The sequence below is a fragment of the Littorina saxatilis genome, linkage group LG1 (assembly GCF_037325665.1).
Source record: "Littorina saxatilis isolate snail1 linkage group LG1, US_GU_Lsax_2.0, whole genome shotgun sequence".
In the NCBI taxonomy this organism is placed as follows: Eukaryota; Metazoa; Mollusca; class Gastropoda; order Littorinimorpha; family Littorinidae; genus Littorina; species Littorina saxatilis.
Window position 1 is genome coordinate 110,940,440 of NC_090245.1, and position 19,634 is coordinate 110,960,073.

General features: G+C 42.0%; 1 protein-coding gene across 1 annotated transcript in view; it reads left to right on the forward strand.

Moving 5' to 3' along the window:
* The window catches only part of LOC138958216 (mucin-3A-like), a 77,485-nt gene continuing 57,851 nt past the window's right edge, over positions 1-19,634 (forward strand). Inside the window, exons 1-7 of the mRNA XM_070329319.1 lie at positions 1-128; positions 401-586; positions 893-1,595; positions 3,417-3,906; positions 12,779-12,943; positions 13,482-13,658; positions 17,475-17,635. Of these exons, the coding sequence (XP_070185420.1) occupies positions 1-128; positions 401-586; positions 893-1,595; positions 3,417-3,906; positions 12,779-12,943; positions 13,482-13,658; positions 17,475-17,635 (2,010 nt within the window). The remainder of the gene's footprint in view (positions 129-400; positions 587-892; positions 1,596-3,416; positions 3,907-12,778; positions 12,944-13,481; positions 13,659-17,474; positions 17,636-19,634) is intronic.

Genomic DNA, 19,634 nt, shown 5'->3' on the forward strand with positions numbered 1-19,634 from the left:
ATGCGGGGGAGGTACGCACCAGATAACACGGACCTGCACCAACCCCGCTCCCGCGTGTGGGGGGAGGAACTGCCCGGAGTCCGGCACTCACACAATAACGGCACAGTGTGGTACTGCTCCGTGCTGTGGTCAGTTGTTTCCCTCAGAACCCACCCACCCCCCCCCCCCTCTCTCTCTCTCTCTCTCTCTCTCTCTCTCTCTCTCTCTCTCTCTCTCTCTCTCTGCAAAAAGAGCTTGGTAAGTGTGTGTGTGTGTTGAAATTACTCGAAAATCTAATTTCAATTATAACCAAACAAAAAAAAAGTAAAGGTCAGGTTGTCAAACCATTCAATCCAGGCGACGATCCGATAATTATGTAATTTGATCAACGCGACATTGTATTTTCCCCGCGTGGCGACAGTGGCGAGCGCCGACGGGTGGAACGACTGGTCAAGCTGGGGAAGCTGTTCCTCCACGTGTCGCGACGACGGGCGGCAAGAGAGGACGCGCACGTGCAAGAGTCGCGCGGGGACACAGTGCTTCGTCCAGCTGTGTACCGGGGCCACCTGGGACGTCAACACGTGCCACGGCAGCACCGTGTGTTGCGGTAAGTTGCTTCATGTTTAACATCATTGGCACCGTGTGTTGCGGTAAATTGCTTCATGTTTCACATCATTGGCAGCGTGTGTTGCGGTAAGTTGCTTCATGTTTCACATCATTGGCAGCGTGTGTTGCGGTAAGTTGCTTCATGTTTCACATCATTGGCAGCGTGTGTTGCGGTAAGTTGCTTCATGTTTTACATCAATGGCAGCGTGTGTTGCAGTAAGTTGCTTCATGTTTCACATCATTGGCAGCGTGTGTTGCGGTAAGTTGCTTCATGTTTCACATCATTGGCAGCGTGTGTTGTGGTAAGTTGCTTCATGTTTCACATCATTGGCATCATCGCCAAAATCATCGCCACGATCATCATCACGATCATCATCACAATCAACACCACAACCACCACTACAACCATCATCACAACCATCACCACAACCATCACCACAATCATCACCACAATCATCATCACAATCATCACCATCTTCACAACCATCACCATCATCACAACCATCACCACAATCATCACCGCAACCATCACCACCATCACCACAATCATCACCACCACCATCACCATAACCACCACTACAACAATCATCACAACCATCACCACAATCATCACCACAACCACCACTACAACCATCACCACGACCATCACCACAATTATCAACACAACCATCACCACAATCATCATCAACATCATCACCATAACCACCACTACAATCATCACCACAACCATCACCACAATCACCACAACCATAACCACAATCATCGCCACAATCATTACCACAATCATCACCATAATCATTACCACAATTAACACCACAATCATCACCACAACTATCGCCACAATCATCACCACAATCATCGCCACAATCATTACCACAATCATCACGACAATCATCACCACAACTATCGCCACAATCATCACCACAATCATCGCCACAATTATTACCACAATCATCGCCAGAATCATCACCACAACCATCACCATAATCATCACCACAATCATCCACACAGTATAATACGTCTTTTGTGTCCATGTTGTAACAGATGTATTGACACACGGGTGGGCCTCCTGGGCGGCGTGGGGCGCGTGCTCCGTGACGTGTGGTGGCGGCACCTTGCGGCGCTACAAGTGGTGCAAGGTCCCCGCCTCTTTCGAGTGTTACAGCCGGGTCTGCACCGGCGACAACTTTGATGAGGACAGCTGCAACCTCGAAGCTTGCTGTGGTCAGTACTGGCTTGAAGCACCGACCCAACTATTGCTCACAATCGTCTTAAAATACAACGCAGGGATGGATCTAGGGGGAGGGGGGAGGTCTGGGTTCCGGATGCCTGCCCCGTACCCGCCCCTTACCCTGCAAATGCATATTTTTTTCTCTCCGGCAGAGACTCTAAATACCCCTTTGAACAGCATACAGTGGGTCTTCCCTGCACTGCTTCAGTTAGCCTAGCGCCTACACATATTTGGTTTACCGTTGGTTGTGTGTGTGTGTGTGTGTTTCTTTGCAGAGGAATTTCGAGGAAGACGATAATGCTTAATTCTAATGACCCTCCTACAGTATGTCCATTGGATTGCCCCCCTGTCAGTAGTCCAGGTCGTCTCGGCGCCACTTTGTAGGTGCTCCCTGCCACCACGAAGGAGAGTCGATGGAGCGTCTGCTCTTCGTGGAGCACTCACGTGTCCTTGTCAGTCATGCACACTTATTGGGGACGGGGCCAAACACAGAAAAGGCGCCCAGAAAAGGTGGTTGAAGGCACCGGTTTCGTATACTCAATAACTATATATTTTCTGAACAGATTACGGGGAGAGATGGCACGAAAAATGAAATATGAATATTTGTAAGTTTTCTTTGAAGTTACTGTTTAGGGGTACTTTATAGAAAGAAAGCATGAAAAAGCACCTCCATGCCCAGTTTTTGACCAAGCAAGTAATATTTTAATAAAAAAAAGACCAATTTCTTCCAAAAATTACAAAAATTACACCCCATGCTCCATGAAATTAGAAAGACATTTTTGAAGCCACAGGCTTCAAAGTTTTTGCAAATTACTCCCAGATATCAGTATCAGACTTATACAGAGCCGTTTTGAACAAATTACCCCAGTTCAAAAATTGAGAAATATACATTTTTAGCCCAAACAATACCCATTCAGGCTTATATTATATTCTGTAAAAAAAATACATTGATGGATTTTTACAAAGAGGCCTTGTAAAAGTCTAGAAAAATCAAATCTAACTCCTGCAAAATATAAATAATAACACTACCACAAGTAGTTCTAAAGAAATATCATTGCCCGCGTTGTTACTGTCCTTGAAAAACCAACTTCAGAGAAAATTGCATTTGAAACTTTGTGAAGTGTTTCTCTACACATTATACAGACAAATTGTTGAAAAATAAGTCTGGGTGTGTTCCTGTATTGTTCAGTCTTCTTTAAAGCCATATGTACTCGATGACTATACACGCTAATTGCTTTACCAACAGCTGGAGACATGCTAAATTAAGTTCCCTGCAAAATATTGTGGTCTAGGACCCCTTCAATGTTGAGATATGTTAATTTTCATTTTGATCTGGATCGTCCTATTTATAGATTTGGCAATACATGCGCTGTTGACGCAAGGGAGAGAACTCCGTGTCGTTGTTGACATCCTCACTTTTTCAGAGGCTAGAACAAGCTGAAATGCACGTATATGGTCCGCGCATGACGACATATCGTCATTATATGGTCTTATGGTGCGTTTGACATCGATTGTGGGCAAACTATACTTTGTAAACACGGGAGTAAGTTAGTAAACCTTTAAATGATTTTGGTAGTTATTCCTCTCCATCCCCCATCAGTCCAGCACCGTACACCTCCCTCTCCATCCCCCATCAGTCCAGCACCGAACACCTCCCTCTCCATCCCCCATCAGTCCAGCACCGTACACCTCCCTCTCCATCCCCCATCAGTCCAGCACCGTACACCTCCCTCTCCATCCCCCATCAGTCCAGCACCGTACACCTCCCTCTCCATCCCCCATCAGTCCAGCACCGTACACCTCCCTCTCCATCCCCCATCAGTCCAGCACCGTACACCTCCCTCTCCATCCCCCATCAGTCCAGCACCGTACACCTCCCCCTCCATCCCCCATCAGTCCAGCACCGTACACCTCCCTCTCCATCCCCCATCAGTCCAGCACCGTACACCTCCCCCTCCATCCCCCATCAGTCCAGCACCGTACACCTCCCCCTCCATCCCCCATCAGTCCAGCACCGTACACCTCCCTCTCCATCCCCCATCAGTCCAGCACCGTACACCTCCCTCTCCATCCCCCATCAGTCCAGCACCGTACACCTCCCCCTCCTGGTCTTCTTGCTGCTCCAACTGACGTTGGCGACCAACACATCTTCAGAGTTGGCACGAAAACTAAATACGTACTGTTTTGTGTGTGCAATTTTGTTAATGTTTTTTGAAGCATAGAACCATAACCAGTCACATTCATGCTCATTTTTGACTCACATGCGAAGCAAAAGTGAGTCTATGTACTCACCCGAGTCGTCCGTCCGTCCGTCCGTCCGTCCGTCCGTCCGTCCGTCCGTCCGTCCGTCCGTCCGTCCGTCCGTCCGGAAAACTTTAACGTTGGATATTTCTTGGACACTATTCAGTCTATCAGTACCAAATTTGGCAAGATGGTGTATGATGACAAGGCCCCAAAAAACATACATAGCATCTTGACCTTGATTCAAGGTCAAGGTCGCAGGGGCCATAAATGTTGCCTAAAAAACAGCTATTTTTCATATTTTTCCCATTTTCTCTGAAGTTTTTGAGATTGAATACCTCACCTATATATGATATATAGGGCAAAGTAAGCCCCATCTTTTGATACCAGTTTGGTTTACCTTGCTTCAAGGTCAAGGTCACAGGAGCTCTTCAAAGTTGGATTGTATACATATTTTGAAGTGACCTTGACCCTGAACTATGGAAGATAACTGTTTCAAACTTAAAAATTATGTGGGGCACATGTTATGCTTTCATCATGAGACACATTCGGTCACATATGATCAAGGTCAAGGTCACTTTGACCCTTATGAAATGTGACCAAAATAAGGTAGTGAACCACTAAAAGTGACCATATCTCATGGTAGAAAGAGCCAATAAGCACCATTGTACTTCCTATGTCTTGAATTAACAGCTTTGTGTTGCATGACCTTGGATGACCTTGACCTTGGGTCAAGGTCACATGTATTTTGGTAGGAAAAATGTGTAAAGCATGTGAGTCGTATGGGCTTTGCCCTTCTTGTTTTAAGTAGCGCCACTATTTTTTTTAAAAACAATGATTTTTTCAAAAAGGTCCCCAAAATTGACATTTTGCTGCAGCTCTTTGTAAAAAAATAGTTGAAGCTGCAGGTTAAAAAAATGTCATAATGTGTTGACAAATAGCTATTACCAGTAGTTGCAGAGATTTTTTGTGTGAATATCAGCCTTAGTTCCCAGTCAGGAAATAATATGTATTCTTAAACGGATTTTTGTTTTGATGTACAATTTTCATTCAATTTTCCTTTCATGTTTGCTTGCTTTTCATTTAAACTGTACAATAGCCGTCATTTATATGTAATTTTCTAGAAAACTGTAAACACCACATTATGCTTGTTGTTGTTTACTCAATATGCGTTTTTTGTAAATAATGCACAAACGTTGAATAAAACAGTTTAAACCAACAAAAAAAAAGGAAATAATATTGGGCGACATTATATTTTTGCATGAAAATGCTGTCAGGCTTTCATTCTAATTCATAAAAAAACATATTGGTAATGTTTTTTTCAAAAAGCGCTCCTGTAACTACTGGGAGAATTCATTAACAATGATTGGGGAAAACAAGTTAGTAGTCTACCCAGGGCCGGACCAAATGAGTTGTAAGGGGGGGGGGGGGGGGGTTCCTCCTTTTTGGGGGGGGCAAATCAGCGAAGTGGCGAAGCCACAAGCGCGCGCCTGCTTGAACTAGGGGGGTCCGGGGGCATGCTCCCCCGGAAAATATTTGAAAAACGGTTAAAATCTGTGCAATCTGGTGCATTCTGGGCCTTGTTTTGAGGGTTAAGAGCAGCATTGTTTTGGTGCTAAAACTAGTAAAAGTCAAAGCAAGGTACATGCTTTTTCCAGGGGTGGGGTTCCGGAACCCCTGGATCCCCCCCCCGGGTCCGGCCCTGCTACCACAAGTAGATGGGAAATGAAGACCATCATCGTGTGGTTACCGTCCTTGAAAATCATTCACATTCTGAGGAAATTGCATTTGAAAGTTTGCGAAGTGTTTTGCTGCGCACAGTGAAGACAGATTGACAAACCAAGAGTATGTGTGCATTCGGGTACTTTTCACTGACATTTTCCCATACTCCAAGTACTCTTCACAATCCCCTATCAGTCCAAAGTTGCACTTATGGACATCAGACTGATGCTACACTCAATGAAACATCAAGTACAGTGATTATGATCAGCTGAAAATAAGGCGTTTGGAATTGTATTTGCAACTCTCGATGTTCTCAGTTTTATCGCAGGAGCAGGCATATGGTTTCTGCTAATTCTTGTTTCCATCACACAAAAACTGGTCGAGTTTTGATCGGAAATTGCTTCGAAGTAAGCATTATTTTTTCCAAAACTCATGGAAGGACGTCAGTCGAGCTTCTGCAAAAATAAACTCTAGACAGAATGCTTCCATGACAAGTTCAAGGGATTCAATGTTCTAGAGGGAAAAAAGAATATCAAGTTCTTGTTAGTAAAATTGATTCGGGATGAAATCCGACAGATTTTAGCCCAATATTCGAGTCGCTCGAAAATGCACCGATCAGTTGTTGCGTTCCTTGAATGAGAAAAGTTGGATTTTGCAACGAAGCAAATATCTAAGTCAAAATGTCATAGTCTCACCAAGAATTAGATACATGAGTGGAAGATGGGTCCGAAGTTCGATTAGCAGTACTTTAGGGTGTAACTGAGACAGTCAGGGTGGAGTTTATGTGAGATAAACAAGGCCTGACGTCCTATTTGTTATTCAGACATCGCGGACTCAACCTTCACACCCAGGGTTCGTACAGGTCATGGAAAACCTGGAAAGTCATGGAATTTGATTTTTAAATTTTCCAGGCCCGGAAAGTCATGGAATTTCAATTCAAGTCATGGAAAGTCATGGAATTTAACAAAAATAAGAAAGACAAAAAAATTAACCTTTAGCACGCCAGCGGCGATTTTCGTTGCCCAGCCATCCCCCCCCCCCCCCCCCCCCCCCCCCCTTTGCCAGCCAGCAGCAATTTGCGTCGCCAGCACAAGGCTTGTTCGTGTGACCAACTTCTCGTTCGTATTTGCATACGAGAATAACGGTATACTGTATTTTTAACGGCACTTGAGCCAAAGCGAGGCTCACTTCCTTCCGTTATCTCGTCGTGTCGTCTGCGCTGCATTTGAGTCGGTTTCTTTATCCCCGAGTACGCTAGTACAAGGGTCCAGCAGACTTTAATTGTGTGTCTGTGTACACGTGTGTCTCGACTTAACAGCTTATTGCTGGGAAACTACTGGGCGCAGTTCGTTCAAAGTTGATACACTAACTTGATAATAGGTCCGATTGATCGTATTAAAACTTCATAATGTTATCTGGGACCTAAATGCGAAATAAACCACACACAAAAAAACGACTTGGCGGTGGGAGGAATTCGCGGTGCAACAGCCAGCCAGCCAGTCTGATAGAACGGTGCAAGGTCTCGGCAAACCAAGACTATGCCATACTCGTAGCAAAGCCGCCGAATGGTACCGTAAACCAAGAATAGTGACGTAAGAAAATAGAATGTCGTCTTTTGATTTGGAACGTGACGTGTTTTAGAATGGAGATGTGGTAGTGTGTGTGTGTGTGTGTGTGTGTGTGTGTGTGTGTGTGTGTGTGTGAGAGAGAGAGAGAGAGAGAGGGAGAGAGAGGGAGAGAGAGGGAGAGAGAGAGAAGGAGTGAGGGAGAGAGAGTGTGTGTGTGTGTGAATGTCTGAAGAGTACTCGGGTCCAGCGCGAGCGTTTTTTATTTGGTGTTTAACTTCGTTTTCAACCATTCAAGGTTATATCGCGACGGAGTTAGTCAGTCGGCTAAGGACCGTTTTGGTTACTTTTTGGCGTCACGTTAGCAAACACTTTTTTCTGATAGATTTTAACACCACAACACTAAATCGAAAGTTTTGGGGCAATATTCCAAACCACCGGTGAGAAAAACGTTGGTTTGTGTGTATGTTTTCCTTCTTTGGCGTTACTATTCTTGTTTTGAGGGTTGGGTTCATAAAACGGACATAAAACTTAAACCGCTTGACAGAAATTATATAACTGTAAATCATTCGAAAGGGAAGGCATTCATGTACACGTTTGTGCCACTTAAAATGACGTCATTATCTGTTTGTTTTTGTGAAATTGACAAGAAGAGCGGGGTAGTAGTTGCGCTGAGAAGGATAGCACGCTTTTCTGTACGTCTCTTTGTTTTAACTTTCTGAGCGTGTTTTTAATCCAAACATATCATATCTATATGTTTTTGGAATCAGGAACCGACAAGAAATAAGATGAAAGTGTTTTTAAATTGATTTCGAAAATTTAATTTTGATCATAATTTTTATATTTTTAATTTTCAGAGCTTGTTTTTAATCCAAATATAACATATTTATATGTTTTTGGAATCAAAAAATGATGGACAATACGATGAACGTAAATTTGGATCGTTTTATAAAAAAAAATTTTTTTTTACAATTTTCAGATTTTCAATGACCAAAGTCATCAATTAATTTTTAAGCCACCAAACTGAAATGCAATACCGAAGTCTGGGCTTTGTCGAAAATTACTTGACCAAAATTTCAACCAATTTGGTTGAAAAATGAGAGCGTGACAGTGCCGCCTCAAGCTTCACGAAAAGCCGGATATGACGTCATCAAAAACATTTATCAAAAAACTGAAAAAAACGTCTGGGGATATCATACCCAGGAATTTGCATGTCAAATTTCATAAAGATCGGTCCAGTAGTTTAGTCTAAATCGCTCTACACACACACACACACAGACACACACACACACACAGACACACACACACAGACACACACACGCACATACACCACGACCCTCGTCTCGATTCCCCGCTCTACGTTAAAACATTTAGTCAAAACTTGACTGAAACATTTAGTCAAAACTTGAGAGAGAGAGAGAGAGAGAGAGAGAGAGAGAGAGAGAGAGATAAAGACAGAGAGAGAGACACACACACAGACAGACAGACAAAGACACACAGAGAAAGAGATAGACAGACAGAGGGAGAGACAAACAGACGAACACACAAACAGACATAGACAAACACACAAACAAAGACACACAGACAGACTTCACTATTGTATATGTGCAAGTAATTTTGTTAAACCACACGTTACGTTCACCACTGAACGTGAAACCATGTAAAACGTTACTATCTCAGATGACGGCACTGACGCTACCGGAAATAGAATTTATCAGTGAAATTCTACCGTCAATTTAGTAATCGATGCGATGTAAATTATCCTAAAACTGTGGTATGATCACGACATCGTTTAGCATTTAGGATCAAATGGTGCCAATGTGTACACAATGCACTAATCACAGACAACAGTTATACACTTTACGTACATGTAACTCTCCAACTGACATTGTCTGCCACTTGAAACAAATGACTTTCGAAGGAAAATTAACTCCAATATATAAATATTATGTATGATTTTTAATAACTACTTGCACTTTTTGAAAATAAAGCTTTTTCTACGATAAGGTGTTTACCCCCTCAATGTATAAGTCATCCGGTAGAAAACCCGGAAGTATCGTGTACTAAGCATATGTATATGTTTAAAAAGTTAATTGTGTTAATGTAGAACATCTTGCCTATGTATATGTTTAGGTTTTGAATACTTTAGGGGAAAACCATAGCCATTATTCATTCATCTTCAACTAACACCCCTAATCTCAGGGCACATTTTGTTAGTGGGGGTAGGGTTTCAATCAGTCAAAAATCACTTTCATTCAATATTTTCTGCCATTTCAAATACATACACGTAATTGCACAATTTCCTGAATTTTAAGATGCTTTAACTGACTATACCAAGAAAACCTGCACTTTTTGTAGAATTAGTTTTTTGTCCATGATTTATGTTTAAAAATGTCAATTTTTACGACAAAAAATGCTAACGGTTGCCTCACCAGAGGACACGTACCAACGACGTGAATTGTGTCTGCCAATTAAAATGCATATATTTTGAAATAAGGGGAATCATAACATATTTCACTGTAAAGTGTCTCACTCTAATACCTTCTGGGTTCATTGTGTATTTGGTTAAGTGAATTGCAGATAAGTTTTTTTTGAAAATGAGAGCTATACATGTATTTTATTAAAACTGAAACTGGTGGAGTGAAAAACAGACCTGTTTTGAAGAAGTCGTACTAAAATCATTTATGGGCTTGAACTTCACAGTTTGCGTGTTATCTTTTAAAGAAAACCCGTTTTCATCACTAACAATGACCTAATTTACACATACATATCGGTCGGTCATAGTCGCGTTTTTTTAGAGAGGTAGTGTACAAAATGTCGTTTTGTACGTTTAAATTACATGTCCATTATTTTAGTCATATATCAATCAATAAATAAATGCGCATACTTTTATTAAACGTTACTTTCACTTTAAGATCGCTTCTAACATTTAGTATAATTTCTGACAAATGCACGCTATGTAATAAATTGATAATATTATGGACGCCATGTGGTAAAACCGGAAGTTGAATTATTTTGCGATAGCAAAATCCTTTTACAATTATCACTTTCCTTTTATATTAAGCTGATCTTTAACGTTATGGGTTACGTAAAAATCTAACAGATTGAACCAAATTATCCTTTTTCAAGCCTGTGTATGTGTAAACTCTTTTTTGCTTCGACCCGGTTCGGTTTTCGGAGTTGATTCAAAATCATCCATTATGTATCTTATGTGACTGTTGTTTTCCTCGGTAAATTAACAATTGTTGATGTAAAATAATTCTAGCTGTGAGAATAAACAATTTTCAAGATGTTTTTGATTGCGGTTTCAACCAGGCGTTCAGTTAGCTATACATATCGATTGAGAAAATGGCATTTCCTGTTTTGTCGTCCGCATGTTATACAGATGTTGTTAAAAATAAAACTGTGTATACGAATTAGGCATTTTACTTGCTGTCTGATGGCAAAAATCTTTAGCATTCGTTTAAGGTATAATTTGCTTATATCCGTATGCAGTCAAGCGGTACATGACGGTTTTTTGTAACCTACCCCCTGCGTCATGGCTGCATTTTTGCAGCATATGGGTCATGTTACAAAAACGCTTCTCATTCTTAGGTGGTTGGGTTTAGTCATTTGTCGTTTACCGAACTGTGGCTGCAAATAAAACGAACTTTCCAAAAAACATAATATCTAATGTGACCACCAAAAGTAACCTTTCCACTATAGCCAGCCAGGTGACTAAGTGCAAAGCAAGCCAGTGTCAAAACTGGCAGTGACAAGACGTAAACAATTTGCGTGTTCGGAAATGGCGACCTGTGGATCTAGTCATGGAAAATGTTATTGAGGCTCATGGAAAGTCATGGAAAAGTCATGGAATTTTGTTTCTAAAAACCAGTGGGGACCCTCCGACCGCTAGCTTATTCTTCTTCGCTGCTCGATCTGCCGCAATTTGTAACTTCCTCTGCCTCTTGCATGATGGATACCCGCCGAATTTATCTTTTAGAGGCCGAGTTGAGAGAAACATTGCTGTCTGAGACGTCGAACCGATTCGAAATAACGTTCGCGTGTTTATGCGGACATGGTGTGAGCGCATGCGCAGAACGACTTCCCGGCTAAAAGTGATTGGTAATGACCAATCAGCGAATAGATTTTAAAAGGTGAAGGTCACTTTTCCAAACATGGAACATTTTGCCTGTGAAAGTATCCTTCGCTAGCTCTGTATTGTGTCCGTTGAGCGGTATAAACAGACTTTATTTTTATGACTGTGACATCGTCAAGAAAACGGGAATTCCCGCTGAATACGGTGCACGCAATACATTTGACAAACTCATCAATATGTTGCTGCTGCTCTGCCGTAAAAAAAAATCGATTTTTTCACAAAGTTTGCAGATTTTTAGCATTCACTCACTTTGCAAATCATCACTTTATTGAAAAAAAAGAGGATGAAATTGAGAAAATAAACAACATGCAGTTATTCTAGGGTGTTCACAGTACCTAAATATGCTGAAAACCCAAATCACATCATGGTACTATTTTGGATCAAAATTCCGTGCCACCTCTGCCTTAATATCTACAGATTCCAACAAGACCGATCGTCAGTATGTCACCTGCCAACAGCTGTGCGCAATTCGGTGAAAGCAGTCCCGCTCAACACCAAAAACATGCTCCATCGAAACAGTACTTATCTCAAATCAGAACATTGCAAGTATGAATATATATTAAAAAAAAACCACCCATACTTTCCAACCAGTAGCAAGCCAGATGAATGCTGTAAAAGAAACACGAGTCAGTATTTCGTAACTACGTCGTGCACTTGTGCCTTCGGTTTCTTATTTCTGGTGTTGCGTAACGTCCTTTCATTTTGGAGTTGATGTTGAGTTTGTAGTTTTACTGAGAGCTAGCCCGCCAGAGGCCCTCAAGGGGCCCTTAAGTAGTGCTGCTTAGGTATCGAGTATACAAAACCTGTGCCTCAAAGTTGTCCCAAAACCTTTGCTGGCTACTCACTATGTTTAGGGGTAACTAAAATGACCGTAGATTGCTTCTCTAAGCTCACCGAGACGGAACGCTTCAGATATGAGAATCTTCTTTTGAATAAATTCCTTCTCACCTTCAGAATGAAAAGTTATATATTTCATTTATCATTAAAAAGCCGTTAAAGAGCACCTTTATCGTGAATGTCAACTTTTCTGATAAGAAAATCAATATCAACCTTGACATTTTTTCCTCTCAAATGTTGATACTTTTCAATCGTGTGTTTTTGTGTGTGTTTTATTGGGGGGGGTGCAGGTGGGAGGGGGGGGGGGTGTTGTGCAGGCTTACACCTGAATGTATTAGCCGAACATCCGTCTCCAGGAGACCAAGTCTTGTAAGCGATGTGGTGCCAAAAGACACATTTTCATGTTTATGTAAAATGGACATCAAAGTGTTCTGTTCTTATCTTATCTTACCATGGCAGAGCAAACACCGCACGACTGGACCGAGTGGTCCACACAGGGAGGGTGCTCGGCCCAGTGCGGCCAGGGAACCAAGGTGGAGACCCGAGAGTGTAAGGGATCCAGGACAAACTGTGCCTACGACTGCCCCGGCAGCCCCGTCAAGACATCCCCCTGCGTTGTCACAGGTTGGTTGCAAGAGCTGCATCCCAAACACAAACAGGGCCGGTATATGCAAGAGTCGAGGTTAGCGACTTTAGTGCGGAATAAACTTACCCTCACTACAGTTTATACCGAACTAAAGCCTCTAAACTCGACTTTTGCATATTCTGCCCAGAGAATTTTGTACAGTCATCATTCAGACATTGTCGACGGTAGTCACAGAGTATTGCAGGCCACGATACCTTGCACATGTTCAATCCCATTACATTGGACACCCCCCCCCCCCTTTTCTTAAGACCCCCCCCCCCCCCCCCCCCGCCACATTCGAGCCCCTTGATCACCTTTTAAAGTCGCTTGTACATTTCAATACTTGTAATTCTCTCCGGTGCCAGGAGATTGATTCCGCATAACTCTCACTTTGTTACTCAGGTCTTACTGTTTCCGATTTACTGGTCATAACTTCTGAAAAAGGACACCCTCTCTTTGATACCTTGTTATCTGACATTTGTGGAGGTCTCAACAGGCAGGTTGCACTGTACTGACACTTCTAGTGTGTGCGTTCAGCGGCCGTGAACGGCGCCTGGAGCCAGTGGAGTATGTCGGACTGCTCGGCCACGTGTGGCAGCGGATACAGGACCATACGGCGCACATGCACCAGGCCCGCACCCAACGACTGTGGCCGCAGCTGCCCAGGCGACAACAGCAAGACTGACGCGTGCAAGGGCCTGCCCAGCTGCTGTGGTCAGTGTCAAATACATAACGCAATAATAGACAGAGTCAAATAATGCAGTAATAGACAGGATCAAATACATAACGCAATAATTGACTGTGTCAAATACCTAACACAATAATAGACAGAGTCAAATAATGCAATAATAGACAGGATCAAATACAGGACCACTACAGTAATCGACAGTATCAAATACAGGACTAAAGCTGTAATAGACAGGATCAAATACAGGACTACTACAGAAATAGACAATATCAAATACAGAACTAATGCAGTAATAGACAGGATCAGATACAGGACTACTACAGTAACAGACAGGATCAAATACAGGACTAATGCAGTAATAGATAGTATCAAATACAGGACTACTACAGTAATCGACAGTATCAAATACATGACTATTACAGTAATAGGCAGTATCAAATACAGGACTACTACAGTAATCGACAGTATCAAATACATGACTATTACAGTAATAGGCAGTATCAAATACAAGACTACTACAGAAATAGACAGCATCAAATACAGGACTACTACAGTAATAGACAGTATCAAATACAGGACTACTACAGAAATAGACAGGATCAAATACAGTAATAGACAGTATCAAATACAGGACTAATGCAGTAATAGACAGTATCAAATACAGGACTACTACAGTAATAGACAGTATCAAATACAGGACTAATGCAGTAATAGACAGTATCAAATACAGGACTACTACAGTAATAGACAGTATCAAATACAGGACTACTGTACTACAGTAATCGACAGTATAAAATACAGGACTAATACAGTAATAGACAGTATCCAATACAGGACTACTACAGTAATCGACAGTATCAAATACATGACTATTACAGTAATAGGCAGTATCAAATACAGGACTACTACAGTAATCGACAATATCAAATACATGACTATTACAGTAATAGGCAGTATCAAATACAGGACTACTACAGAAATAGACAGGATCAAATACAGTAATAGACAGTATCAAATGCAGGACTAATGCAGTAATAGACAGTATCAAATACAGGACTACTACAGTAATCGACAGTATCAAATACAGGACTAATGCAGTGATAGACAGTATCAAATACAGGACTACTACAGTAATAGACAGTATCAAATACAGGACTACTGTACTACAGTAATCGACAGTATCAAATACAGGACTAATACAGTAATAGACAGTATCCAATACAGGACTACTACAGTAATCGACAGTATCAAATACAGGACTAATGCAGTAATCGACAGTATCAAATACAGGACTAATGACAGTATCAAATACAGGACTAATACAATAATAGACAGTATCAGAAGCCTATCTTCTTCTTCTTTTTCTGCGTTCGTGGGCTGAAACTCCCACGTACACTCGTGTTTTTGCACGAGTGGATTTTTACGTGTATGACAATTTTTACCCCGCCATTTAGGCAGCCATACGCCGCCTTCGGAGGAAGCATGCTGGGTATTTTCGTGTTTCTATAACCCACCGAACTCTGACATGGGTTACAGGATCTTTTCCGTGCGCACTTGGTCTTGTGCTTGCGTGTGCACACGAAGGGGGATAAGCCACTAGCAGGTCTGCACATAAGTTGACCTGGGAGATCAGAAAAATCTCCACTACACCAAGCGGCCGCGGGCGGGATTCGAACTCACGACCTTCTGATTAAGAGGCCGACGTCTTACCACACCGCCACAGCGCCCGTCAGAAGCCTATCATAATAGAAGCACCTAACTTCTATTACCAGCAGTCGACACGCGATAATACATATGCCCTTTGACCTTTCCTTGGGAATATCCATTACAAAAAATAGAATGCGGGAATGTGGGAAAGCTGTTCAATGGCACTCATGCACTATATTCGATTTTCAATACACGTCTCAAAATCTTAGGGATAAATCAAAATGAAAAAAAAATACAAGTATATAGAGTTAAGAAAACAAGAAAAAGTTGAAAAACTGAGAAAAAATGTTTTACAAAAAACTTGCCAAGTATAGGACTCGAACTCGAGACCGTCGGATCTACAAGCAAACAGGTGTACCAACCCGCCACGAACCCTCTTGACCTAAACCTGTGAAAACAAATACATGAACTGCAACCGCCATATCTTCCACGTGCCTGCCGGGGTTATCGAACGAGCATTTGTCGACTAGTCGGTTGCCCGTTCGTATTGGTGATTTGTACGTTTTCTTGTTAGTCTCATCATTACATGTAGTCGCGGTGTTACCTAACGGGCATTACATTTTCACCAAAGCCAAGGTTACTAACAAAAATATAATGGGAAATTCAGTCTTGGAAAATTGTCCCACTGGAAGTACTCAATAATTATGCAACTTTTTATTTATTTCGATTCATTACATCATCCAAAACGTTTGGAATGAAGCAAATTAATAAAATACAAGAATTACGAGTTCAGAACAAAATAAAAATAAAATTGCCGTCGAAGCGATTCGAACCCGGGACCACAAAAGTAAGGAATAGCGAACCGTCAATCGGGCACTCAACCAACTGACATATTTTGTCGCACTGTAGTAGAGGGAGATTTTAACTTCAAATATTACACTTGAGTTCTCGAGCGTGGCGACGACTCAGTGACTCGAGTTTCCGAGTCTTTCCGTTCGTATTTGTGTACTCTTCTCCATATCTCACTGTTCGGGGCTAGTTCAGTAACTGACCCTACGCTCCCGGTCACTTCGTATAAGTTTGAAAAGCAATATCAAGTAGCGATAATTTCAAGCGAGACCGACATTATTTACACAAAATGTATTGACCAATCGCCGAAAGTCGCATGAAAGGATTTCCCAAAATCCTTTATTCTCGATGACATACTAAGGAGTTAGTTCGGGAGAACGACGATCTATGGACGGTTTACTAAAGGGAAGCAAGCGGTTAAAAACGGGCGTCGATAGAGCCAATGAACAGGGATGGGAACTTCTAGCATGATAGACATCTGACAGTATCAAATACAGGACTAATGCATGATAAACAGGATCAAATAAAGGAATAATGCAGTAATAGACTAGACAGGATCAAATCCAGGACTAATACAGTAATAGACAGTATCAAATACAGGATTACTACAGTAATAGACAGTATCAAGTACAGGACTAATGCATGATAGACAGTATCAAATACAGGACTAATGCAGTAAAAGACCGTATCAAATACAGGACTAATACAGTAATAGACAGTATCAAATACAGGACTACAACAGTAATAGACAGCATCAAATACAGGACTAATGCAGTAATATACAGGATCAAATACAGGACTAATGCAGTAATAGACAGTATCAAATACAGGACTAATGCATGATAGACAGGATCAAATACAGGACTAATGCATGATATATGGGTACAATAGACATGTGACGGAAATAGGTTCGCGCTGTTTCAGTGTTGACAGTCTGCCATGTCTGACAAACAGATGTTAACACGATGATGCTCTAATGAAATCATTCCTTAAGATGAATTGACCTGACTTGACTTGACTTGATATGACATGACATGACTTGACTTGAATTGACATTACTTGACTTCCCTTGACTGACTTACCTTACCAATTGCCTTACCTTGCCTTACCGTACCTTACCTTGCCTTACCTTACTCAACCTTACCTTACCTTATCTGACCTGACCTTACCTGGCCTGACCTGACATGACCTTACCTTACCTTTACCTTGCCTTGCCTTGACTTACCTTACCCTACTCTACCCTGCCTTACCTTACCTGGCCTTTACCTTACCTTACCTTGCCCTACCTAACCTTACCTTACCTTTCCTAACCTTACCATATCTTATGGGTTTTTTACTCTGGACAGTGGTTTCTGGGCATACGGGGGCAGAGCTGACCCTTGACCCACCGCACGTGACGATCGGCAGTGCGGACAACGCGCAGGACATGTCTACTGTGGTCCAGTGTCAGGCTATCACGTGCCCTCAGGACACGCTCAACAGCCTCACTCTGTCCTTCGGGAGTGTGGTCAGTGTGTGTGTGTGTGTGTGTATGTGTGTGTGTGTGTGTGTGTGTGTGTGTGTGTGTGTGTGTGTGTGTGTGTGTGTGTTCCCAGGACACGCTCAACAGTCTCACTGTCCTACAGAAGTGTGGTCAATGTGTGTGTGTGTGCCCGGTGTGTGTGTGCGTCTATTTGTGTGTGTGTGTGTGTGTGTGTGTGTGTGTGTGTGTGTGTGTGTGTGTGTGTGTGTGTGTGTGTGTGTATCACAGGATGACATTACCCAATATTGACGGACTGTGTGATGATATCTTCTGCTATGGTCTGTTGAGACAGTGATATCAAAATCGAGACCGGAGGTCGAGATTTTGATATCACTGTCGAAACAGACCAATAGCAGAAGATATCATCACACAGTCAGTCAGTGTTAGATATATTGCTAATTCTCTGAACATTTTGTAATTTACTGTAAAGAAATTACAAAAGTATTTGTCTCAGTTTTGGCTGTTCCATATCCCTCCCTCTGATTATTATTTCTTTTTGTTCACTCTTTTCTTGTACTTTTCAGAATTTCAAAATGTCTTTACTTTCAAAAAGTCTTTATTCACTTGCTCAACTAAATTCTGGGATCATTACATTTTCATATATATTTGTTTGTTTTTAAATTTAGATGTTTTTGTTTTTGAAGTGGGGAAGCAATAAAGAGGTCGTCGATATCAAAACTGACACACCACACAGTACATGGGAACTGACTGATGAGACACACCACACAGTACATGGTAACTGACTGATGAGACACAACACCACACAGTACATGGTAACTGACTGATGAGACACACCACACAGTACATGGTAACTGACTGATGAGACACAACACCACACAGTACATGGTAACTGACTGATGAGACACACCACACAGTACACGGGAACTGACTGATGAGACACAACACACAGTACATGGTAACTGACTGATGAGACACAACACCACACAGTACATGGTAACTGACTGATGAGATACAACACCACATAGTTCATGGTAACTGACTGATGAGACACACCACACAGTACATGGAAACTGACTGATGAGACACACCACACAGTACATGGTAACTGACTGATGAGACACAACACACAGTACATGGGAACTGACTGATGAGACACACCACACAGTACATGGTAACTGACTGATGAGACACAACAACACACAGTACATGGTAACTGACTGATGAGACACACCACACACAGTACATGGGAACTGACTGATGAGATACAACACCACATAGTTCATGGTAACTGACTGATGAGACACAACACCACACAGTACATGGTAACTGACTGATGAGACACAACAACACACAGTACATGGAAACTGACTGATGAGACACACCACACAGTACATGGGAACTGACTGATGAGACACACCACACAGTACATGGTAACTGACTGATGAGACACAACAACACACAGTACATGGTAACTGACTGATGAGACACAACACCACACAGTACATGGTAACTGACTGATGAGACACACCACACAGTACATGGTAACTGACTGATGAGACACAACAACACACAGTACATGGTAACTGACTGATGAGACACAACACCACACAGTACATGGTAACTGACTGATGAGACACAACACACAGTACATGGTAACTGACTGATGAGACACAACAACACACAGTACATGGGAACCGACTGATGAGACACAACACACAGTACATGGTAACTGACTGATGAGACACAACAACACACAGTACATGGGAACTGACTGATGAGACACAACACACTGTACATGGTAACTGACTGATGAGACACAACAACACACAGTACATGGGAACTGACTGATGAGACACAACACACTGTACATGGTAACTGACTGATGAGACACAACAACACACAGTACATGGGAACTGACTGATGAGACACAACACACTGTACATGGTAACTGACTGAAGAGACACACCACACAGTACACGGGAACTGACTGATGAGACACAACACACAGTACATGGTAACTGAC